At 41.2% G+C, this 25,906-nt stretch overlaps 1 protein-coding gene across 1 annotated transcript in view; it reads right to left on the minus strand.

The window, feature by feature from the left end:
• Positions 1-25,906, minus strand: part of astn1 (astrotactin 1) — a 449,367-nt gene that overhangs the window by 340,370 nt on the left and 83,091 nt on the right. The window contains exon 2 of the mRNA XM_030751231.1: positions 2,480-2,661. Coding sequence (XP_030607091.1) covers positions 2,480-2,661 — 182 coding nt within the window. The remainder of the gene's footprint in view (positions 1-2,479; positions 2,662-25,906) is intronic.

Consider the following 25,906-nt stretch of genomic DNA (forward strand, 5'->3'; position numbering starts at 1 on the left):
ATTAAGCCTGTGAAGTTTGAGGCACATCGGACAATGTATGTCAGAGATGTAACAATTTGGTGCACTGTGGTATATGAGTAAAATCCCACATTTAGAGGGTTGCTACGGCAACACCGTTCAATATTCTACAAAACCATGAATATCTTTTGATGGGCTACTTGTGTAGATGATCTGGAGCCATTTTGGTGTGACTGGATGAAAAGCTGTAGTAGAAGATGATTCAAATAGCAGGCCTGAAAAATGTGAGAAATGCTGCAAAAATGAAACCTTAATTAGAACATGTCAGGCTTCCTGTTGGATTTCGGCTATCGGTCCAAGAGACTTTTTTGTACGTCTTAGGATGTTACTTCAGCATGCACGATTTCAGGTACACAGACCAAGCACTGCCCTGGGGCTGATGTTTAGAACCTATCTGGGCCTGAAATGGAAAAAAAGTCCAAATTCAGAGGGTTGCTACGGCAACACCGTTCAATATTCTACAAAATCATGAATATCTTTTGATGGGCTACTTGTGTAGATGATCTGGAGCCATTTTGGTCTCACTGGGTCAAATTCCCTAGGAGGAGTTGAGGCAAAAAGGCCTGGAAAAGGCGAAAAATGCTGCAAAAATGACACTTTAAAGTGAACGTGGCTGACTTCCTGTTGTGTTTCGGCTATCGGTCCAAGAGACTTTTTTGTAGATGTTAGCATTTTACATCAGCAGGCACATTTTCAGGTACATAGAGAAAGCACAGCCCAGGGGCTGATGTTTAGAATCTCTGTGAATTTGAAATTGAAAAAAGTCCAAATTCAGAGGGTTGCCATGGCAACCCCGTTCAATATTCTACAAAACCCTGAATAACTTTTGATGGGCTACTTGTGTAGATGATCTGGAGCCAATTTGGTGTCACTGGGTGAAATGCCCTAGGACAAGTTCGTTCAAATAGCAGGCGTGGAAATCGCAAAAATTGACACCTTCAATTGAAGATGGCCGACTTCCTGTAGGGTTTGGGGTATGGGTCCAAGAGACTTTTTTGTACGTCTTAGTATGTTACACGAGCATGTACATTTTCATACATGTAGATAAAACGTAGCTCCGGGGCTACTCAAAAAACTTGCTATTTTAAGATATTCCGAGCTGCCACTAGGCGGCGCTCTAACGTTTATGGACTTTATGCATATGAGTGTGTTCAGGGCAGCATGCTTATCACACCACTGAAGTTTGAGCCAGATTGGGCAAGTTGGCTTTGAGTTACAGCCATTTTTGTGTTCATGGCGAATCATCGAACTTTGCCGTCCCATAAGGGTCACGCCCTTTTGTCAAAAACTCACAGTTTTGAAAACACAGTAAGTCCAACTTCTTAAGGCTTTCCAGGTGAAATTTGAGATGGTTCTGCTAAACCACCTTGGAGCTGGACCTCCAAGTGTAAAATATGACATTTCCTGTTCCCACTAGGTGGCGCTGCGACTGATATTAAATATTGTCATATGTATGTGTTCAGGGGGGCACCCTCATCCTACTGGAGAAGTTTGATGCACATTGGATCATGTAGGTATGAATGAGAGGCAATCAAATTTTCATGGCGAATGATCAAAGGTCAAAGGGGCATAAGGACCCCTCCCCCTTGGCAAAAACTCACCATTTTCGAGATTTAGATTCCCCTGGGGGTGTAGGTTAGACAAACCAAATATGAAGATGATAACGTCTAAAACCTCTGAGTTATTAGAGAAAGTGTGAGGGCTGCAAATCGCCAAATTTGCATAATTAATTCAAAATGGTGGACTTCCTGTTGGGTTTAGGGCATGGCTCCAAGAGGATTTTTTGTGCGCGTGGACATGATGTACATGTGTATGAAGTTTCATTCATGTACGTGAAACACAGCGGTGGGGCTCCAGTTTAGGGGGCGCTAGCGAGCCATTTGGGCGCGCCCTTGCCCGAGCCCATTAAAATACTTAAATTTTCACCAGGTGTGATGCATGTGCAAAGTTTCATGAGTTTTTGAATATGATAAAGCCCCCAAAAAGCCAATTCATTTGCCTGAATAATAATAAAAATAATAAAAATAAAAATAAAAATAATAAACGAAGCAATTACAATAGGGCCTTCGCACAGTTCGTGCTCGGGCCCTAATAATAATAATAATAAACGAAGCAATTACAATAGGGCCTTCGCACAGTTCGTGCTCGGGCCCTAATAATAAACGAAGCAATTACAATAGGGCCTTCGCACAGTTCGTGCTCGGGCCCTAATAAGAGCACGCTATCTTATCTCAAAAAAGATAGATCGAAGAAAAAAACCCACTAAGAGAGCTTGATCAGTTTGATCCCATGTCAGTTTTAATTAAATTGAGAAAAAAAAAAACTTCCACGTACCTTTTTCATTTTGCTAAATTTTGCCCAATTAAAAAGTTCCTGTGATTATGTGTCAAAAGAAAGGGAACAGCAATATAACAGCACGTTCCATTTTTAGCTCTTTTGTGAACACTGAGCACTGCTTTACCATCACTGAGATGTGCAGGATGCGCAGCTCCTCCTTCGTCGAGTCGTTGGCTGGATCCTCAGTCGGTTCTGGGAGGTTCAGGCTGCCATCTTGGTGATGGATGTGGAAGAGCAGAGTGCCATTCTCCAGCCACTGCTGCCTCCAGCGCACTAGAGGGATGTCCTCTGAGTTCCCAGAGATCTCTTTGAAAACACAAAAGACAAACACACGGGTACTCATTTAGAAGCTTATAAAACATTACTAATATCTTGGAAGAGATCCATTTCAATTTGAATAATTTACGGGAAAAGAGAAGCATCGCATACTGGAAGCTGAGGTTGAATAGTTTGGATGCCACATATGACAGATTGTTAGGAAGTGAGCGGTAAAAAGACTGAAACACACAGGTACAGTTTGAACTCCGCAAAATGCCACAAATATCAGTCTCTGCACTTAATCAGGCCCAGGCCCATCTCTGCCCAGACCAGAAACCAAACTGTGACTAGATTTTATGTCAGTAGGTGACAGCAAAGAAAAAAATGTGGTCAGAGAAAGAGTGAAATCATCAGCCTGCACATACCACATAATTAAAGAGATTGAGTTAGGCTTACTGAAGACACTTAACCAGGTTATCTCCTCTTTTATAGGGCGGGCATATCAAGATGATTAGCAACAAATTTCCACGCATTCAGTGCAGACATTCACGGTCCCCTGGGGATGAATCCCTCCACGACATTCGTGTTTTCCACATTCCAACAGATCATCGCACACCGGGTGATAGATGAGGTGTCAAGGTTAATCCTTTTACACTTCGTGTAGCACCACCATCAGGTTGGAGTTTCAGAGCATTTAGCTCAAACTGTCACTGTTGCTAAGTACAGCCCCACAGAGATGTTACCCTCTCTGTCAGCTCCTGTTTGCATGGGGAACAGATTTTATTGGCATTGTCGACCAAGACATCTGTAATCTGATGAGCAATTTCATATTTTCAACCCTGGGCATCCAAAACCTGAGCGATTCAAGGACAGTTGTGACAGCTGTGACATCTTCTATTAGAGTAATTCATTCATTCAGTCCGCATTGTTCGGAAATGATTTATGCAGACACGCTGAAACGGATTGCACTGTTTTAGGCTTTTTCTGATCCCTGCTTATACATGAAACCACTCCCTCGGCTGCCAGCGTTTATATCCATGATAGGAAGAACAAAAAATAAATAAGAAATTAAAGCCAAGAGAAAGAGATGAGTAAACAGTGATTTTATGGAAGCACTGGAGCATGAGAAACATTGTGCTTCGTGTCATACCTCAGTTCCCCAGACAATAAATTCCCCTCCTAGCTATTTGAAATATTAGTGATGTACGCCAAAACACACAGAGTGCAGAAATGGAAAACATTATGAATGCATGGCAGAGCTTTATGGGTGATTTTCTGTTATGTAAGTGTGAAGAGTAGCAAATGCATCAGGTTCATAAGTTATAAGAAGCAGTGGAAGACATAAATCAAAACAGAGATCACTTAAATTGCAGCTGGAGTGGAATATAGTGTATGTTCCAGTAGTGTAATATATGGTGTATGTTTATGACTTTATCTGACTTTCAGCAGTACTGAGTAAAGCAAAGATTTGGTGATGTACAGGTCAGAAAACAAACTGGTTATGTTCCCGAACTTTATGTTTTTAAACACTATATTAGATACATGTACAGATGTACACTAATGAGATGTATCATTTTCAGCTAAATGTATCCCAGTTTTAATCCTAGTGACTTAGATCTGCAGGCTTAATTGTGGTGCCTAAACTTACCAAAATAGAATGGGAGGCAGAGCCTTTATGAATATACATATGAAATGAGACTGAACTGAAAATTCACTACTACTGCTTTGTACACCTAATTATTCCACGCACACTCTTCAAATGGTCCTTCTCTTTGAACACTCAGAACATGTGACCGTATTCCACCGTGTCTAAAAATACGTACCTCTAGGCCACTGGTCTAAACTTATACTGAAGCAACACATTCACTCAGTCAGGGCTTTGAACGCAACATTAAGGTCACATTTTCCATATCAGCTCAGAAAAAGGACGGTCGCTGCCGCTTCACATTTGTGCTAAATTGCTGACAGGAAGCATGAAATACTGAACAAAGTTCAGTTTTAGATCATTTTCAAATCACAGCTACTCAAAGTGAAATATTTTGGAATTTCACGGTGAATAAACCTTTAGAAACCCACTGGATTATAACCAAAATGCACCGCCTTAAACCCTAAAACTCACAAAATCAAGAAGAGCTGATGTGTGGAGAAACGTGAGGCTTTCACATGACAGAAAACACTGATTTCTATTTTTAATGTGCTTTGTGCACTTTGTGTCTTTGCATTACATTTTTTATTATTGCAGGCTGGAGGCATTATTTCCATTTAAAACTCCAATTAGGAATTTGCGCATCAAATCATCTTTACTGCCACCATTTAAAGTGTGGCTCTCAGTGCACATCCTCACACTGTTTATGGATCACTTTGGAAACCAATGCCTCTGAAATAGACTATTACACTAATTGCTAGCATGACCCAGTGCAGTGCACAAATCTATTATCCAAATATCCTGTGCTGGCCATACTGCTATACAAGCTATCAAATAATTTACATCACAAAGAACTGAACAGAGCAGCAAACACAACGAGGACGCACAGCAGAAAGAAAAAGTGAGGATGAACTGAGAGGGCCCAGTCCATTAACAAATAGTCCATAATTAATCAAAGTCCACAGTATGTGCTGGTTTGTTGGTGCAGCGGAGCGCTGATGGTTGCAGGGAGGATTAGGCCTGATCAAAAGAACAAGCCCAGAACTCGCTGACTAAAACAGTGAAGTAAAGGACTTGTGTTAGCATGGGTGATGCCAAGTAGGACAGGAGCGAAGGCAGTGCGGGGTTAAAGCGTGAAAAAGCTCAAAACACTCAGCTCTGTCACCACCAAATCGACTTAAATCCATGTGTGGAGAGCTTTACATAAACACAGGCTAACCACATGCCACATCAGAGCATTACGCCGATAAGTGGGTGAGACGTAGCTGCGAGCAAGATTTTGCTGCTGATCGCAGGCTTTTACACAAACTTCAGGAGCATGTATCGAGTTACACAATCTCAGCCCCCTGCACATCATGGGACTTCACTGATTCAAGGCTTCACATTCAGTGTGTGTGTGTGTGTGTGTGTGTGTGTATGTGTATAGGTTTTATCTTTATACACATTTCATGTTTCGACATAAAGAGAAAAAAACAATAAAGAGCTCATCGTTAGTTAGCGCTGCTTGAAAAAGAGTGATCGCTGTTGTGTCTGATGATATCAACCACAGCTGCAGTTTCTGAATCGGTCTCCGGCACGTCCCCAGCTATAATGAACGGTGTGCCTGTAGTATTCAAGTCGATTTCATGCCAAATATCAGACATCAGCTACATAAACAGAGCTAGAAAATCACACTGCTCTTCCATATTAAGTCAAATTGGGAAAAAAAAACAAATGACAGCATTACATGTGGGTCTGTTCAGTTCACATAACATTTATTTATTCGATTTAAACACAGCACAGTGGAAGCACAGCATATCAATCTGTGAATGTGAGCCAAACAGTAAGAAGAGTTTCTCTCGTTTGCCACAGGAATCAAGTTTTTATTCTTATTCTATTTTCAGACTTTGGTTTGTTTTCACTTTAGTTATGATATCATTTCAGTTTCTGATTTCTTTCTTTCTTTAATTCATTTTCACACTCAACTGGAAGGCACTCCAATAATAAAATAACAATAAAATGTCCTCTTCTCACTTCAAGTAAAACAAAGTTTGCATTCAAAAATATAAAAAAAGAGCTTCAGAGTCTTCACATAAGGTGTTTAATTAAAAAAAAATAATGAAAAGCTGCACTTTGAGTTTCCCCTGTTCTTCTTTTTCCTTGACTGATCCCAATAAAGAGCACAGCTCCTCATATCGAAGCTATGCATGCCTAAAATCCCGGCTCTCTGTAAACACGTACCTGCCTTAAACTATTCACTGAAAGAGCTGACAGCATTAATATTTTGTGCACACTCTGTACATGCATAAGATTACAATACAGCACTTCACCTTGTGCTCTGTGAGTGTACACCTTCTTTGTTGGACAGCCCATTACACTGATTGCTGGCAAAGGAAGCTCTTGCATGCTTGATAATAGCTGCGACCCTCATATACATTTTAACCTGTTTATAAACCAAAAACACTTAGTGCTGTGACTCAGCTGTGTGTGTGCGTGCGTGTGTGTCGCCGTGTGCGTTTGTAATTGTTTGGCATGACAGTAACTGATGCCCTCGTGTCGCAGTGAAGAGGGAGTTCCCTCTGCTCATAAATAAGATTTAAGAGTCCCGACTGGTTTTAACCTAAATGCAAATCATGTGCCAGAGTGTGACAGGGCACTCTTTAAAAAGTGGGCTCTCTCTCCCTGGAGACTAGTTTGCCATGAGAGCTGGATTAATGAGACCACCGCAGTACTGCTTCCAACCATGCACAGTGCCACCCAGCAGAGAGGAGGCAGGAGAACAAAAGAAAAAGGAAAAAACGGAAGAAAGAAAAAAGCAAGAAAGAAAGAATGAAAGAAAGAAAGAGGAAACTAGGTAGGGAGACGGGCCGAGACAGAAAATTGGAGAGGAGATGAAGGGAGTGGTGGAGAGGAAGAAAAGTAGCCACCTACCAGCATCAAAATGAATCAAAGTAATCTGATTAGGCTGCATTATTAGTTTACCTCCTCTGAATGCAGATTTGCAGTACCATTTAGTTTAAAGGAGTTTTAGTGCCTTTAGAATTCAATTTAAGTAGCCCTTATCTTAAGCATTTTGAAAGCAGTAACTTTAATGCCGGTATGAACTAATGGATAGCAGCGCCACACAGAATTACAACACAGAGCGCTTTAACGTTCCCCGAGTTCCTGACAGAGCGCGGACCAGCAGAATGTCATTACCACCGATTCAGAGTGTGTTTCGCGGCTGTCGCCGATGTTTCTTACACGTGCGTCGTTAGCAGGTTGATCCCATTGCATCAAACTCGGCAAAATCCCATTCTACCTCCGGTTTCAAAGAGTTGTGCTTATTCAAGCACAACTGATGTAATTAGAAAATTCTCAAGGGGTATTTAAATGAATTCGATATCGAGATTAATGAGACGTGACAGAAGTAAACAAATTTCAGTAAAGCAGTCTGTCTGGCGCAGTTCAGGGGACATGCGGGGAACCTTTTTTAGAGAATTCAGCAATATAGCACTGTCAGTTTTTAGCACCCAGCAGGGAGGTTTTGTTCTGTTCCAGGCAATAACATCACAGTGAAGTGTCGGAGGTGGAATAAAATCATTCATCTTATTGGAGAATGCTTCTGGATAAGATGGGGGGACTGAGTGTTAAACTGGAGCTGCAATAGAGTCATACGGGCCCTCCGGGACTTTTGAGGCTAGAGCTGCTGCTAACTGCATTACCCGTCTGTCGCTGGAGCCACTGCTGTGACAATAATATATTATCTGGTCAGTTTATCAGTATTACAAAACAATTTGATTTGATTTACTTTGTAGCATTCAACTATGCACACAGTTGATTTGCCCAAGCTATAGAGTTTCTGTCTCTAACATATGAAGGTAATATGTCTGATATAATATATAATATAATATAACGAGAAGGTCCTGAAATCATCTACAGGTAAGGTTCCATTAGCTGCTGCAGTCTTTAACTGGGAGGTTTAAGTATGTTTAAGTATGTTGTATGTCATAAAAACTGATAATAAGCCAATTCTGAAAACATGGCACATGTTCAGTGTACCATGGGTACTGGACATACTGCCATTGAGGAGGCAGGTACACCGACACAGCCAGGCCAACGGTCCTGTTAGCAGTTTGATTCGGTCAAATATAAAAGTTTCAGGCTTCAACACTCTTACCTCTCCTTCGCTCTGAACTGGGTAATGTCATGTGTGGCCACACTGAACTGCAGATCGTTTTCTTCACTTTACTTACACTTCTTTCACTGAAAAAACAAAAGTTCAACTTTTCAAGCAGCAGAGCTAGTGCCTGCCAATCAAATCTGTTGCTGACTGCATTCACAGAAATTCACATTAACTACTTATATTCAGAATCCATCTCAAACTCATAGATTTTAAACAGAAATGTAGAACCTCCTCCGCAAATAGTGATGTAGTAGCAGCAGGATGACAATTTAACTGCAAAATGGCATAAGTGCTGGTTTGATAAAGGAATATAACCAGAATAAAACCAGCTGGAAACCGGGTGAGTTGAGTACACTTTTCCACGATGAGTTGTGCTCATCAGAGCAAACTGATTCATGCTGATTTCAGCATGTTCACAATCTGTCTGGGTCCATAAATGAGAGCTATTTGCGAGCCTTCGCCAATCTGTCTGAGAGTGACTGCAGTCAGTTTAACTTTGAGACAGGCTGCCTCTCACCAGGTGACCTGTGCTATCACACTGCGATCAAAAATGATCACCCAGTGGTTGAGGGTGTTGTATGTTCAACCTATGCTCTCAAATGTAAAAATATTCAATGCAATCACTGGGCAACCACCAATTTTTCCTACTTAGGAGGGTGCATTCACATTTTTACTCTAGTGTGACTGAGCCATAAGGAAAAGTCTACCAGAGTGGCAATCCAGGTGTTTTTATTGGTAGCTTATGCTAGCTACTTAGCTTGCCTTGTGAATGATTGGTCGCCGTCACAATGATGATGTGGTCAGCAAAGAAGCCTCTTCAAACATCATGCAGACTGATCGTCAAGCAATGTGTGAACACTGCATCACAAAACTAATGTAGGGTGAAAATTTGATTAGCTAGAGAATAATGACCAATTAAACAACTTGCCAACCTGAGAATACAGCACTATATAGAGTATTTAGTGATGTGATGATCTGGGGAAACGCACTTTCTCATTTTATACTAACAATTAATCCTCATGTCCTGAAATTTACAGTCATTGTTTGTTAACTGCAACAGCGTTTTGATTTGGCTCATTCCTCATATTATGAAGTAGGTTCTGGTAACTAAACCTTGATAGCAGCCTAAAACAAAACAGGGTCCTATGTAATCCTATGTGATTATTCCTGTAAGATAGTTACAGCATGGTAGATAATATCTCAGCTGTAACTGTGCACTTTGGCTACAATCACCCACATCCAAATATGATAACCAGAGGCATTCACTATTGTCTCCAAAATACAGCTTTTCAATTATTTTCAGAAAAGAAGCTAATTTGTGCTGCACTTTTTATGACCTAGTTCTTAATGTTTAGGTTGGTTTTGTTTTTGTTTTTTTTTTAGATATTAAGTACCTCCACTTCAGAGGGTTAAAATCTAAAGTCATCACAGAGACCAGAGATAATGGGAGAGTAAGTGGAGCACGTTTTGTGGCTTGCTCTGCAAATGATGCAACTTTCAAGGCTGCCGTTTGCATGCGACTGCTGAATTTCCCTTGGCAAAACATATTTTGCATTGAGTTTCCAATAGTTTTGTGAATTTCTGCCAGTATGACCACCAAAGGTGATCATTTTTTCTGTGCCATAAACTGCAACAATAACAAGAAGACTTCCACTGACCCCAGGACGAGTCAGAAGTACAGATTTCATCGATTTTATACCTCTCCTACAAAAAGAGGCGAGTGATAAATGCTGTGTAGCCTGTTAGTAGCTTTGGAGGCCAGGCTCAGTGAACTGGAGACAGGCCTCTCTGCAGCATCTCTTCTCCTGTCATCGCGCCAAGAACCCCATCCCCATAGAGACGGTGTCGGCTCCCAGGCCACCAAAAAACAAACCAAAAGCCAGAAAAAAAAAATCTAAGTATAAAAATTCACAAAGAAATTGTAATATACTGTAGCATACTCAACTGCACCAAAGAGTAAAACAGTTACATGTGGATTATTGAACAATAGGTCTCTCTCTTCTAAGTCTGCACACACTGGTGAGCTCAGGGCTGGACCCCCTGCAGTTCGCCTACCAGCCCGGCATCGGGGTGGACGAGGCCGTCATCTACCTGCTGCACAGATCCCTCTCTCACCTTGAGCAGGCGAGGAACACTGTGAGGGTCGTGATCTTTGACTTCTCCAGTGCTTTCAACACCATCCAGCCTGCACTGTTGAGAGGGAAGCTGGAAGGAGCCGGAGTGGACAGGCAGCTCGACTACCTCACCAACAGACCACAGTGTGTGAGGTGCCATGACTGTGTGTCTGATGTAGCTGTCTGCAGCAGGGGGGCGCCACAGGGCACGGTCCTCTCACCCTTTCTGTTCAGTCTGTGCACCTCAGACTTCAGGTACAAGTCAGACCATTGCCACCTACAGAAGTTCTCAGATGACACAGCCATCACCAGATGCTTATCAGATGGGAATGACGAGGAATACAGGGGGGCCATCAGTGACTTTGTCGGCTGGTGTGAGACCAACACTCTCCAAATCAACGCCAGCAAGATGAAGGAGATGGTCATAGACTTCAGGAGGAAGCCACCCCCTGCAGCACCGGTGAACATTCAGGGAAAGGACATCGAGACAGTGGTCTCTTACAAGTACCTGGGTGTTCACCTCAACAACAAGCTGGACTGGAGTACAAACACAGACGTCCTGTATAAGAAGGGCCAGAGTCGACTCCACCTGCTGAGGAGACTGAGGTCCTTTGGTGTCTGCAGGACTCTGTTAAAGACCTTTTAGGACTCAGTGGTAGCATCTGCTCTTTTCTATGCAGTGGCCTGCTGGGGGGGTAGATGCACCAAAAGGGAAAGGAGCAGGATTGACAAACTGGTGCTGAGGTCGAGCTCTGTGCTGAGATGTCCTCTAGAGTCTCTGATGGTGGTGGGTGAGAGGAGGATGTTAGCAAAGCTGGCACCCATCATGGACAACCCCCCCATCACCCTCTGCATGAGACCGTGGGTGCGCTGAGCAGCTCCTTCAGTCAGAGACTGAAACACCCTCGCTGCAGGAAGGAGCGCTTTCACAGCTCATTCATCCCAACAGCAGTTAGACTGTACAACACATCATGATGTCATGAATCACTTGGACACTTTATCCATCACTTTATCCATACAGTACATATACATTTCTATTTATCTACACTCCCACCCATATAATGCATGCTGTGTATGCTGTATACAAATTTTTTCACTGGCTACAAATGTATATAGTGTTTTGATATCAGTATATAGTGCTTTGATGTATATGTGTGTATATGTATATGTGTATTGATATATATTTTATGTATATAGTGTTTTCTATTCTATTTCATTTGTTTTATCCATCCTTCCTGTACTGAGCTGCTATAATTCACCCGTCGTGGGATCATTAAAGTTTCATCTTATCTTAAAAGCAGTATTTGTATTGCAAGTACATGGCTACACATGTAACAGTGCTTACAGTGTTATACTGCAGGTACATTGTAAATGTATTGCACTCATATGAATGGGTGAGTGTGCCCAAACTTTTGACTGGTGCTGTACATGCATAAACCTACATGCGACAATATCAGAAGTCTCAAGAACAAGTGATTATGGGAATTGTAATCGACACTCCCCTCTACTGCGTAACACTGTCACACACAGCCTCAACTGGTTGTCAATCGACTTCTTCAGTTGTCGGTTTCAGAGCATTGTTAGAGCGTTTTTTTAAATCTTCCCCGGGGCTTCTCTTTTCCATTCTAACTGAGAAAAGGGAAAAGTATGACCTGAATGAATTCCTTAGGTTGTTGAGAGTGGGAGTTCTCAAGTGTGTAAGCTTTCAGCACTCAAACAAACATGGCGGACACTGGTTGTGAGTCGGGAACACGTTTGATGACATCGCACGCACAGTGGCTCTGTCTCCCTTAATCTCGTCTGTGAGGCATCAGATTTACATTATATTGCCAAAAGTATTCATTCATCTACCTTCAGACGCATATGAACTTGACTAACATCCCATTCTTAATCCATAGGTTTAATATGATGTCAGCCTTTCCACAGGCTTTCCACAGGTTTAGGAGTGTTTCTGAGAGTTTTTGACCATTCTTCAAGAAGCACATTTGTGACGTCAGACACTGATGTTGGATGAGAAGGCCTCCACCAAACTCATCCATCAGATTGCCAGACAGAGATGCATGATTCATCACTCCAGAGAACACATATCCTCTAGAGTCCAGTGGCAGTGTGCTTTACACCACTGCATCTGATGTTTTGCATTGTGCTTGATGATGTGAGACTTGAATGCGGCTGCTCGGCCATGGAAACCCATTCCATGAAGCTCTCCTCGCACTGTTCTTGAGCTAATCTGAAGACCACATGAAGTTTGGAGGTCTGTAGTGACTGACTCTGCAGAAAGTTGGTGACCTCTGCGCACTATGGGCCTCAGCATCCACTGACCCCACTCTGTGATTTTATATGGCCAACCACTTCATGGCTGAGTTGCTGTCATTCCCAAACACCTACCTACTTTCTACCTTGTTACAATCCCACTAACAGTTGACTGTAGAATATTTAGTAGTGAGGAAATTTCATAACTGGATTTACTGCACAGGTATCATCCTATCACGGTACCAAGCTGCAATTCACTGATCTCCTGAGAGCGACCCATTCTTTCACTAATGTCTGTAGAAGCAGTCTGCATGCCTAGGTGCTTGGTTTATACACCTGTGGAAGTGGAAGTGACTGAAACACCTGAATTCAATGATCTGGATGGGTGAGTGAATACTTTTGGCAATGTAGTGTATGACTGGTCTGATTTAAGTCATGTAACATCTAAGTCTACATCACTACTGGTACATCAGATTAATATGTAATATAATGAGAACTCAAAAAAATTATGAGCAACTGTATTGCTGTGATTACAAAAGAACAAAAGCAGAAAAAATTCAGTTATAATAATAGTAAAAATGAGTAATAATTATTTGTTGGTATACATGGATGGAGATTGTGATTTTGGTTGACTTTAAACTTTTTCTTCATTATAGAGGAAATCCCACACATAAAACAACCCATTCAAAATATAAATACATATGTAAAAAACAGCCACATTAACGGCGCTATTTAGAAAAGGAAAAAATTCCAAATCTCACTGAAAAATGCAGCTTGTGTCTCAGTCGACTCTCCCAGAGGTCACACCGCCGCAAGTGTATTCTCTCTCTCTAAACTCTGTTCCACTGATACCGTGATAACAATCATCGCATCGCGCGGGCACCAGAGGGCATGGCGATAAGCAGAAATTACTTTGGAGCTGTTGATTCTGAAATCCCCAAACTTAGCAGTAATAAACGACTGCTAAAGAGAACACGAGCTGAGAAAGAAAGGCTATGAAGGAGAGACGGAGTGCTAATTTCCAGATCATTATTCCAATATGAACACATGGAGGTTGTCCTTCATGCCTGTCCTCCAGCTCCACCAAAGTGGGACTGATTTCTGAGGAGGCCTTGAAGTATCCACTTTACAAAGTAAACAGAGCTTTTTAGCCTCGACAAAGTGTTAGGAAACGGCTTTCACATGATAATACACTTAAGCTTTAAATCTTTAGGCAGCATAATGTTATCTGAATATGGTTTATGACAATGAGATGGCTTATATTACATCACCTGTAAGTTATACTATATTTTCCTGGTAAAGTAAATGCAGCTTTACAAGAGCTACTGTAAGATGTGACCCTGGCCTTCATTGGAATTTATTGTTCACATGAATCTTTTATCCCTGCATGATGTGTGTCTGGTTGAATGAATGTGTGGAATGAATGGAAACCATAGAAACCAAACTTAAATGGATCATAAAGACTGTCACTCCAAAAGGCCATTACATGAGAAAATACTCAGCTCTCATATTTGAGATTCTCCTGAATGTGATCTCAGAATATGACAAAGTAGGAGCTCATAATGTATTTTTTAAATATGAACAAAAGGCAAAGAAAAAGAAAGTCTTTCAGCTAGAAAGGAAAAAAAAAAGTCTCTTCACAATGATTAAAGTATCCATAAAAATGTTTTGAACGAATGAGGCAAGAAAATATTCAGTTTTGGACAACAAGAAAGCACAAAATCTTCCACAACATGGGGATGTCATCATCAAGGAAAAGAACCAAAAAAAAAAAAGGGAGTGGTACAAAAAAAAAGAAATGAAAAATAATCTTAAAGTTAGTTCAAACTCAGGATGAAAAGCTCTAGAACAGCATAATAAATCTTTATGGAGTTCAAACGTTTTTTGTTTTTTGGCAAAAACTGCAGTTCCTTAAGGTGCCACTTGAGGAGCCATAGACCACAGGACATCAACTTTAGACCATTAACCCTTACATACTGTTCAAGTCAAATTTGGCACTTGGCAGTCAAAAGTGATTCTTTTTGCCTGAGATGTCCTTTTCTAAAGTGACCCAAAATATAAAAAAATTTAAATATCTAAATAATGTTATACTTGTTGTACAGGTGCTACAAATTACCCATTCATCCATCCATTTTATGGTGAGGGGTTGGTCTGGCTCACAGGGGGCAGCAATCTAACTGGTGGCACCTGAACCTCCCTCTCCCCAGCCACTTTTTCCAGCTCTTCCAGGGAGTAGTTTCCAAGCCAGCTGAGAGGCATAATCTCCTCAGCATATCCCAGGCCTGCCCCGGTGTCTCCTCCCAGTAGTGCATGCCTGAAACACCTCAATAAGGAGGTGTTCAGGAAGCATCGTGGTCAGATGCCCAAAAGACCTCAACTGACTCTTTTCAATGAGGTCGAGTAGTGGCTTTTCTCTCAGCTTCTCCTGAATGACTGAGCTTCATATATATATATATATATATATATATATATATATATATATTTTATCTCACTGAAGCTCAGTCATTCAGGAGTGTATACACTCCTGAATGACTGAGATAGCCAATACACCGAAGACAAACACCAACAATATATATGCTCTCCCTGCTCTCTGAAGCATTAATAAAGAATTATTCATCCATATATTGATACCAGACAGGCTATTTAAACATCCTAAATAGAGTTGAAGATCTGATGAGCCAAAAACACGGCAATTGTCTGCTTCCCTTTCCTTTCATTGAGACAACATGGGAATCATGACTGTAAAAATCACAAGCAGAGGGAATAGTTGAACTAGTTAATAATTTTAAGCCAGAATTCTTTGATTTTAATGCAATACAAACACCTGAGTGTCTGTGATTGTCTTATGCCAGAAAGCCTTTAGGAAACTATGTGACAGTTTTTTAAATGTTATTTATTTATTTGTTAGAATAGATCATTTGAAAGTATACTGTTTTGCCATGCTACTGTCAATCAGTTTACAGTATGTGTAGAACACTAATCTCTTTACTGTTTAGGCAACTTTCTAGCTCCAGAGTGCTGCCTGAAGTGGATGACATCAGTGCACATCTTAAATGCACTTCATCAAAGAGCCACTAGAGGGCACTTAATTTTAAAATGTGCTGCATCTGTACTTGCTAACGTGAAAGCACAGGATGCTCAAAAGAAGCAGAACCGACAAATAGCGAACAATGGATTAAAAAAAACATTTTACAGCATGGTGAGTTCTCTGAGTTACACTGGAAGATCAGATACACTCGCATATTCTAGAGTCAGTGTGTAGTTAGGCGACCTTAGCATGAAGACATCATGCAAGGAGAGACAGCTAGCCTGGCTCGATCCAAACTTCAGGAGTGTTGGCATGCTTGCACCAAGCTGCCAACTTACTGCACACAGTACACGAATGAGGTTTGGCCACAGTAAAACTACGTTCTACTGTTCTTTGTCCATGTTTGCTTTAACAGAGTCAGGGACAGAAGCAAATAATGTATATAGATATAATTTTGCATCATTATCAGTATTGTATGGTGTAGTACTGAACCAGAGCACACAACATGAAAAGTAGTATGTTTTTCCATGACCTGTAATTTAATGGCAGCCGGTCCAGGGTGTCGTAGCCTGCCTCTCACCCTATGACAGATGGGATAGGCTCCAGCCCCCCATGTGACCCTGAACTGAATAAGTGGTTAAGTAAATGGACAAATGGATGGTTTTACCCTTTCACAGTAAGACTGCAGGAGTTACTTCTGACCACTTTTGATTACACCTAAAAAGATCTTTCAGCATGATCTCAATCTGAGCCAACACAGAGGGCAGATGCGTGCAGTCATTTATATGGCTCACAGTGTTTTATCTTATGCTAAGTCATTACTCAGGAAAAAAAAAAAAAAAAAACACAACTCTCCCAGGTGTGATGACATGCTGGTCGGGGCCACGATGCACTGTGCTGCGAATTTTAATTTGGCTCCATCTGTGATCAGCATGAAGTCTACTAAGCTGCTTTGAAAAAGATAAATCAACAAAAACAAATACGACTCCCGAAACAACTTTTTAAGGCCTTTAAAGAGAACACATGTTGAGTAACTACTGAAGCCATGATATTGATTTTCACAGCCAAGAACTAAGCGCAGAAATGGACTTCAGAGCAGCTGAGGAGGAGAGAATGAAGCTGATACACAATGCAGGGAGAGGCACAAATCCCACCAGGCTTATTTGTAGCCTCCACCTCAAAAATGATAACCTCTCACAAAAAATAAAGAACACAATATTAATGTATTCTTCTTTTATGTCATGTCATACCACATATATATATATATATATATATATATGTGGTATGACATGACATAAAAGAAGAATACATTAATATTGTGTTCTTTATGTCATGTCATACCACATATATATATATATATATATACATATATATATATATGTATATATATATATATATATATATATATATATATATATATATATATACATACTTCACAGTAGTAGGAGCATTCTGAGCAAAGCTTTCTGCCAAACTGTAACATTCCTTCTAAACAGCTTTACTGCCGATGACTCCCCAAAACAGCAAACCAGAGTGCTTTTACCAGTCTGGCACCTCTGGATTGGGTGGTAAACATTTTCTGCTAGAAAGCCTTTATGATGTCCCGACATTCAGATGAGGGGCAAGTGGTGGAGAAACAGAATCAGTATTTTTGACTTTAATGGTCTGATGATGTTTACAATGACTATTATTATTCAGTGTTTCATGCACAGATGCATATTTTGTGATTGCATTCTCTTATTTATTTGCTGCTAAGCAGCTAGCCCAGCCTTTTCAGCTCAGTTTTTCCCCACTGGTAGGCTGACCAGCACTTGTGGTCCCATTCAATTCTGTACAGCCTCTCATCAGACGGACTCCAATTCCACCATCGTGGACTAGAGCTAGCAACAGCAGTGGTTCTGCTCTGGAAATCTGCTCCAAGCTATATGACTAATCCAGCCAGATCCTGATGGAGTCCTCATTTAAATGCTGCCACTCTGAGCTCGCCAACGCTGCAGAACAGAGACTACCGCCGGTATCTGTAAGACAGTGGAGCTGGAGTCCAGCAGCTCATGGTGGCTACTATTAGCTTGAATGTGAACAGACACTGTGCAATGAGTGATTAATGGTTTTATGACGTCTCTTTGCTTGTGCTAATGACACACACAGTTTTAACATTTGTGATCGTGCTATTGTTTTGAGCGTCGCAGCTCTACCGACTAGTCACAGCGGAAGGATGCGATGCATGTAGAATTAGCTTTAAATAAATCTGTGTTCACAGGGAAAGAAGGAACACGCCCCACAACACTTGCTAAGAGGACGCATTTGTTTTTGGTTTGAGCTTCGGGTTTAGAAAGAACCCGAAGCTCAAAACAGCTTAAAGAAAGGCAAACCCCTGATTATGCTAAGTCCAGCTATCTAGGATGCTCACTCGCTGCTGCTTTCTCTCCTCTGTTTAATTTGTAATTTCTGATTAGTTGATAAATGCCCACCAGAATGCAATTCAAGGATAAAGGAGGAATCTATAAAGCATCTGGGTTAGAGCCTAATGGCTGCTGTATATTTCTAAAGGGGGGAGAAACAAGATTTTCTGTTGACACGCAGGTGGTGTCTTATTAAAGCAGTATACAACACATAGTGACAGTAATCGCAAGAGGCGAACGCTCTAAGGTCGCTTTCCGTTTAAAAATGTTAGCATGGCCAAGCAGCTGAGAATGCAATGTGATGATATTGACAGAAGCATTCAGAACTAATGAGACAGGCGAAAAGATCTCTTTAGGGGAGATCAGGAGCTGAACAACAGTCTGAGAAGACTGCTGTTTTCTGAGGCCTGTTTCCCCAGTGGGATATGGGAGAAGGGAGGAGGAGACCATATGGCTGCGAAGCTGTGCGCTTGTACTGGGATTTAACAACAACAGTGAGTGAGGCATGAGTGTGCGGTGGTAAGAGGTGGTGGTTGCTGAAGCTATTCTGCTCACATCCTCATGCAGTGTCAAGGAAAGCTGCCCTCTCTTACTTCTCCTCACAGTGATGGAAGGGGAGGTAGTAAAAAGGGACGTGGGGGACGGGGGGAGCATTAAAATCGAAGCTGGTGTAATGGGAAGAGTAGAGCGAGAGCGGCGGAGTAGAGGTTGGATGGGAAAGGAAAAACGAGAAAGATAAAGAGCTGGGTTTTTTTGATAGGAGGTCTAATCTAAATTCAAACTTCAGGGTATGAACCTACCACCGCTGCTCCAACCCCTGCAGCCCCTCCGCACACACACAAGTCCCCAAACTGTGATCTACACAGGCATGAATAAGCGGCGGCCCAAATAATTCTTGAATCCTTATCAAAGACATCCCTACCACCAACTACACAAACACCCACAACATAATCAGTAAAGCGGGGACTGCCAATATAAAATGAACCCACAACATGTGAAAAAAAACTTCTGTGGTACTTTCACTGCATGATGACACTGAAAAAGTAAACAGCATGACTGGAGCCAAACCTTGAAGTTACTGGTAAAAAGAATCAAAAAGCTTCATAAATAACACTTTAAAGACAGAGTTTAAAGAAAAAATAAACTCCTCATTATACGCGCCTTCCCGACAGTGGCGCTGCCCCGTCGTTCGGCTTTTGTTTCAGCATCTGAGAAACAATGAAAAGAAATCTAAAAACCAAAAAAAAGCTACGAGGAGAACAAAAGCTGTGGAAGTCATTCAGATATAAACTCTCCGATGTCCTCAGGAAACGCTTCTGGTCTCGTTTTAAGATGTCGTTGTGCCTTGCCAATTTTCTACATGAATGAGAACAGGAAACAGCGCAATCAATCAAAGTCGGTCTGTTTCCTAACTAGCTACCTAACACGGGGCTCAACATATTAACCGAGACAGCCGGCAAATGGTAATTTGTGGTAGCTTGAGAAGTTCCTCTTTTAAAATTTCATGTTGGATGATTATGTATGGGACACAGAGCACAGAGGACGAGGTGGGGTGGGTGGGGGTGGGGGTGGGGGTGGTCGACTTCAAGGTGAGTTGAGATCACAGGAGGTTCTGCCAGCAGCTGCTGTAAAATACATGGAGCGATCAGTTTGATGAGATTCAACAAGACTGACCCCACTTGGCTGTGATTAGAAATTCCACTCGTGGAAAGTCACACACCCTGCAGAGTTTCTGTGAATGTGATCACACAGATGAATCCCATTAAAAGTGAGGCAGAGCAGATGGATCGTATTGTTGCCAAGACCGGGAGCTTCAAAAACACTTTCGACAGGTTGCTAAGCAGTTTAAATGAAAGGCGTTAAGACGTAATGCATCACTGTATGCGGAGACAATCAACATGAAGCTGCTACTGCAAACTCTGCATTTACGGCTTTGTTCGGTTCTTTTGAGCCGGAGAGGAATAATTAAGTACTTGCCACTGCAAAGATCCCGAATCCACAAATCTGTGCAGGTAGATCGCTTTGAGGAGGCTTAAATTAAAGACACTGCTAAGATTCATGAGGCTCCCTCATGTTTAGGTGTAAGATCCCATATGCCTCATTCACATAGTAAAAACAAAAAAGTGTTACTAATAACATTAATGTTCTCTTGATTCTAGATATGTTCTGAGAAGCAATGAGAATGAAACCAGCATGAATATCAAGAAACTTAAAGAACGAAACAGAAATCAGACATTATTCATTTTGTTAACTACGCCTGTGATTTTCCTCCAGAGCAAATATTTGTTTTTACCACATTCTTGTGATTTTCATCAACACAACATTTATCTTAAAAATAATTGCAAAAAACAACAACAATGTACTTCCTGTAGAGAACATGACTCATCTCAGACTTTCAAAAAGTAAAGGATTTGAAACCTGAAGCTGCCCCTGACTATTACTGTAAAGGGTTTAACGCGAGGTTCTCGTGAGGTGTTTGACTAAGGCCTGAAAAAGGCCAACTGGAGCTGCCTCGTGTCTCAGAAAGACCCGTCTTCTGTTTGGCACCATTTGCTTTTGCACTCTGATGGGCGTTAAGGACAGCCTAGCTGTTTGATCATGTTTCCATATCTGGAGAGGAAACGTAGGAGGGGTGTATGATTAGAACTTCAGAAGCAGATAACCATGGTTACTGTGATGTTCCAGTACAAATGTATCTATATTTTATACTTGAGTTTAGTTTTTATTTGAAAGGTTAAATTTCAGTTTTCACTGTTAGTGTTTAGCATTTTTAATTACTGAGTGGTCTTGTCAGTCATGAAATATAAAAAGTTCAGAACAAACATTAGAATGCAGTGTGATTGTGGATTCACAGCCATTCAGATATCTCAGTAAACAGATGCACCAAAGCCCAATCAATGTTGTGTTGACAAATTTGACCAAATTTCCAACTGTTAAAGCTGAAGACTAAAACCAACTACATTATTATTTTTATCTTGTTTTTGTTACTGTTCTGTTTTCCAAGCCTCCTTTTTTATTTGTACTTTAACTTGAATGTTTTTGGGCATGTCGTTTTATAATAACATTGTTCTACATGTGAGCGAACTTCATCCATGTGTAACGAGTCACTAGTAGTAGAATGTGTAATGCATAGCTAGCAGAGCAGTTTAATAGTAAGTGTATGTTTGATGGATGGATGGATTTCAGCTGAAAATAAAGAAAATGGATGAATCCGCTTCACTCATTTCACTCTGTAAATCCTCCTTTCACTGTCTAGCAGTGCACCTGAGGGAGATCCACACTCCTCTGCAGCTCTGTGTTTCTGTACCACTCTGTACTGCATCATCATGTTCACTGAGCCACGCCCACTGTGACTGGGATCTACTTTAAATCGAAGCTGAACCCAGTCAACATATTTATTTTTCCCACTGGAAAGGAAAAATTCCACTTGCTTCTATTGGACTGGACTGAACACACAAATCTCTAAGGCATGTATAGGACGTCACTAGACAAAATTAAAAAAAAACACCTTCTGCCATGTACACAAACTGAGAAAAACAATTCTGCATTATTTAACCAAAAATGAACACGTCCTCATATTCTAAAAACAAAGAACCCCACCGTCAACCTGTAGCACAAAATCAGTCACTGTTTCCATACAGAACGAGATTAACAAAGCAGCCGTTCACACAGGACAACCACCCTCTGTAAGGCAGCCTTCTCATTTGGATGTTGACTTAATTCAACATGCACATCAGCTTTTGCAAAGAAGGCACGTACTGTGCAATGAACCAAACAAACACCAAAGCCATTTGCTATTCTGCGACGAATAGCAATTACGATTTTTATGTCTCATTGGTTAACCCATTTGTTGTTCTGCAGAGCCATGGATATGGAAAACAACTTAATCTCCATGTGAAAGAGATGAAGAAATACATGTTGATGGAGGAAAAGATTTTAATCCTCATTTCACTCACATCCCGGCACAATCAGCTTTCATATGTTGGTCATATTTCTTGCACTTCATTGTCATGCAGATGTGGTATTGTTTTTAGAGCTGGTAGCCAGTTGTTTCAAGTGCATTTCAGCAAAGTCCGAGTCTTTTATTCAAAATCGAGTGAATGCAGATCTTTTGGGCATTACTTCGTTCAAATTCTGAATTCCAAACCAGTCCACTTGATAAAGGACATTTATTTTCCGGGGGCTTACTCTACCAGTTTGTCTGCCCAGTTTTCATCAGGTCCAACTACAAGTGCCCTGCAGTCCCACTTAAGAAGAAAAAAGTTTAATGGTGGAGAGAAAACAGGTGAAGTGAGCCTGCTACTCAAGTCACCTTGAACACTAAAACATGGTGTTCAATGGGGATTGCTTGGCTCTCCCAAAAGGGACATTAGCATGCCTGGCAAGTAACACAGGTGCCTCAGCATTGCCTTAAAAACTACTTGTTCTCGTTCATTTTGCAAAGTATATACAGTTTAAGAAAGAAGCCTGTCATGGGCAGTTTTGCCAGTAAGGTACAGAATAAAAGAGTATGCATAATAAAAGGAACAAAAATACTCCAAGCTTTGTTGTTTTCTGGGTTATTTTTTTTAACATTCGCAGCTCTTCAGTCCTGTTTCAGCACTTTTCAGCAGCATCAGTAGCAGAAGTACAGATGAACACAGGACAAGAGCCTCTGGCCTGGAGCCATGAGACTGGAAGGGCCACGGCCAGCTGGTTAGAAGTGACTGAGAAGGGGCTGTCCAATAGTAAATCCAACATCAATGGCGCTGATTGTGTACTGCTGCAAAGTCCCACATGAAATTTGAAGTAAAGATTGATTTAAAATGTTAGTTTTAAAATTTGAATATGATTAATTTGATTGTTTCTCACATCTGCTCCAAGCTGGTCTGAACCCAGGAACTTCCAAACCAGTCCCGGCCCTTCTGGACTATTTTAACAGTCAGGTTCCTGGATGAGTGTGCAAAGTGTGGCATGAAAGAGGGAAGAGTTTAGCCTGGTGTTTGGAGGGTATGTTCATAATAAACAGCTTGAGGTCAGCTTTATTCTTACTGTAACTAGATGTGTTTTTCCACTGTTACGTTACAACACCTGTCCTTTTTCCTGCAGGACTTGGAGCCCCTCTACACATGTATGTGTGCCAGGCCACAGTGATGAGCAGAAAGGGGCATAGCCTGTTGCTGAATTCTTTATGTAGAGTTACTTAATTTTGGATTTTCATATTTAAGTTGGAGAGTCGTTGATATTTTATCATTTCCTTTCCAGTTTGAGTCGTGGTGTTTGCCTCCACTGCTCAGTCATCCCTCACATGAACTCTTTGCCATCAGTGTCACACAGTTGTTGTTTGACTATTCCAGGCTGAAGCATCTGGGAACTGAATAGCTAATTTATATAATCAGCCTTCTGTTATCATTATTGTTTTTACACAGATGAAACGCAGCCTGCAGCTGGTGATGCTATTGACCCACACAGTCCAAAAATGTTATAATATACGTGCACAGCTTTAATTATCACCCATCACTATGAGGATACTTTCACAGGAAGTGGAAATCAAACCAACATGATCAGTAGGCAACCCACTCTACTACTTAAATCTGAAATTACCAGATTTTTTAACCTCCTTTGAAAGATTTTGTTGTGCCAGTGCGATTACTGATTCTTCTTACAGGCTCAATTCTTTAATAAGTTTTTTTTTTTTGATAATTTTCTGTGTGAAGACAAAGTAAGCCTGCACAGGTTTTCAGCTTCAGTCTCACTATCACTATGTTAGTGATGGATCAAAGTATAAAAAGGCTTGCATTGCAAAGGTGTCCGTGTCCCAAGCAGAAGTAGCTCACAGACTGGAGAGAACAACTTAACCACAGGCTGGGAAGATGCTCATGTTTTTCTTGCAGAGTTGCAGAACACTTTTCTCTTTGCTCTGATGTCTGGCTGTTAAACTTAGAATCCCATAAAACTCAACAGTCTGGACCAAAAGAAGTGTTTTAGATCATTTTTACTGCACCCTTGTATGTCAAATATTGAGTATTACAGTGAGGAAACAGTTATAGTTGGCTACAGAATGAAGCCAGCAGGTAGCTCCGCATGTCTGATTTGGCAGATTTTTTTGCCAGGTGCCCTTCCCGACACAGCCCCAAAGGGATCTGCGTCTGTTTCCTGGATCGATAGGCAAATGTGTAAACCACTACATTATGGAGCCACTAATCTGAGAAACACGCATGAGGCGCAAAGGTCCACAGGTAGGAAATCACTGCTACGGCTCCTTTCTCTTTTCATCTCCAGCATGATGTTTTGGTCACGAAGTATTTCTCCCGGCATGAAAAATGAACTGTGCTTTGCTAAAAGTGTGTGAACGTGAAAAGCGCAGCGGTGAAGGACTGAGACAGATGAAAGGCTGCGATTGAGAGGTACTGCACTTATTTACAAGCCGGGTGTAAAAAGAAAAAACAACCGTTTTTGTGTGGTTATGTGGTAATGTTGTAGTTGTTGCAGCTTTCGTGGACATTCCCACTCACACTATGCGGGCTTGCATCGCTGCGATCTTTGAAATGAATGTCCAAATCATCCTGAAGAAGAAACAAAAGCTTTAAAAACACACACACACACACACACACACACACACACACACACACACACACAAAAAAATTAAATGAAAATAATTTAAGTAAATAACCAGGCAACTATTATGATTCAACATTTCATCTGTTCAGCTGATCCAAACAGAAGTAACCTAAATCATAGACAGCTGAATGTGAACGAGGCTCTCCTGCTGGTAAAGCCTACAGCCTACTTCCTCTTCATGCTTCAAGTGGGTAATAAATTCCCCCGTGTGAGTGCGTTTCTATCTGCTCTCACCAGCAGCATTAGCACTGCTCTGTTTTTGCGCTTGTGCCACACAGTATGCATTATGGTGGGTGAATGGACGGTGAAATGTTAACCGTGTGCTACATTACATCGAATGAGCCTTTTCCCACATTCTCAGTAAACATCTGGTTATATTACCTCGTCACCCTGCACGTCGCTCTTATTTTGAAGTCATTGTGTTAAACACCTTTTGTGAAATCGTCTCTCCAATGGTCTGCAGAAACCTCAAACAAAATGATACCAATTCAGTTAATTGAGCCCATTTTTTATTCTTAAAATAACTGTTCAGAATACTTCACTGGCTTTTAGTTAAAAAGCAAACACTGCACTGCCATGCATTATCTTTCTTCCACATTGACCTGCCAAAGTACACCAACTACTTCTGTATTTTTTTAGACTGACAGTACATATGTTTCCATGTACTGTAACAGGCCACATTCCTTACAATAGCACTAGTCAGCACATGTAATTCTGAACGATAGCGCTGACAGAAATATAACACAAGCTTACCCGATGATGCCAGCAGTTCAAGCTAATGGCAACACTTGGAGCACAAAAAGCAACCTTGTCTGTTTGTCTGACTTCCAGCAGAGTAGAAAGGCACTCCCCTGTAATCTGTGCTGCCCCCTCTAAGGTCAGAGGATGCAGCACAGTCTGGAAGGAAGTGTTAAACATTTGACACCCCAGCTGTGCAATACAACTAAAAATCTTAAAGTGCTGAATTATTCTCAAGTCCTCTTTTACACCTCTTGTTAGACATTTCCTCAAAAAGTATTAAGGTTTCACATAAGACATAGAATATATATGATGTATGGTACATGTATTATTTATTCGTATGCAGTGGAAGATAGATATCTGACCCTG

The sequence above is a fragment of the Archocentrus centrarchus genome, chromosome 17, assembly GCF_007364275.1.
Source record: "Archocentrus centrarchus isolate MPI-CPG fArcCen1 chromosome 17, fArcCen1, whole genome shotgun sequence".
Lineage (NCBI taxonomy): Eukaryota > Metazoa > Chordata > Actinopteri > Cichliformes > Cichlidae > Archocentrus > Archocentrus centrarchus.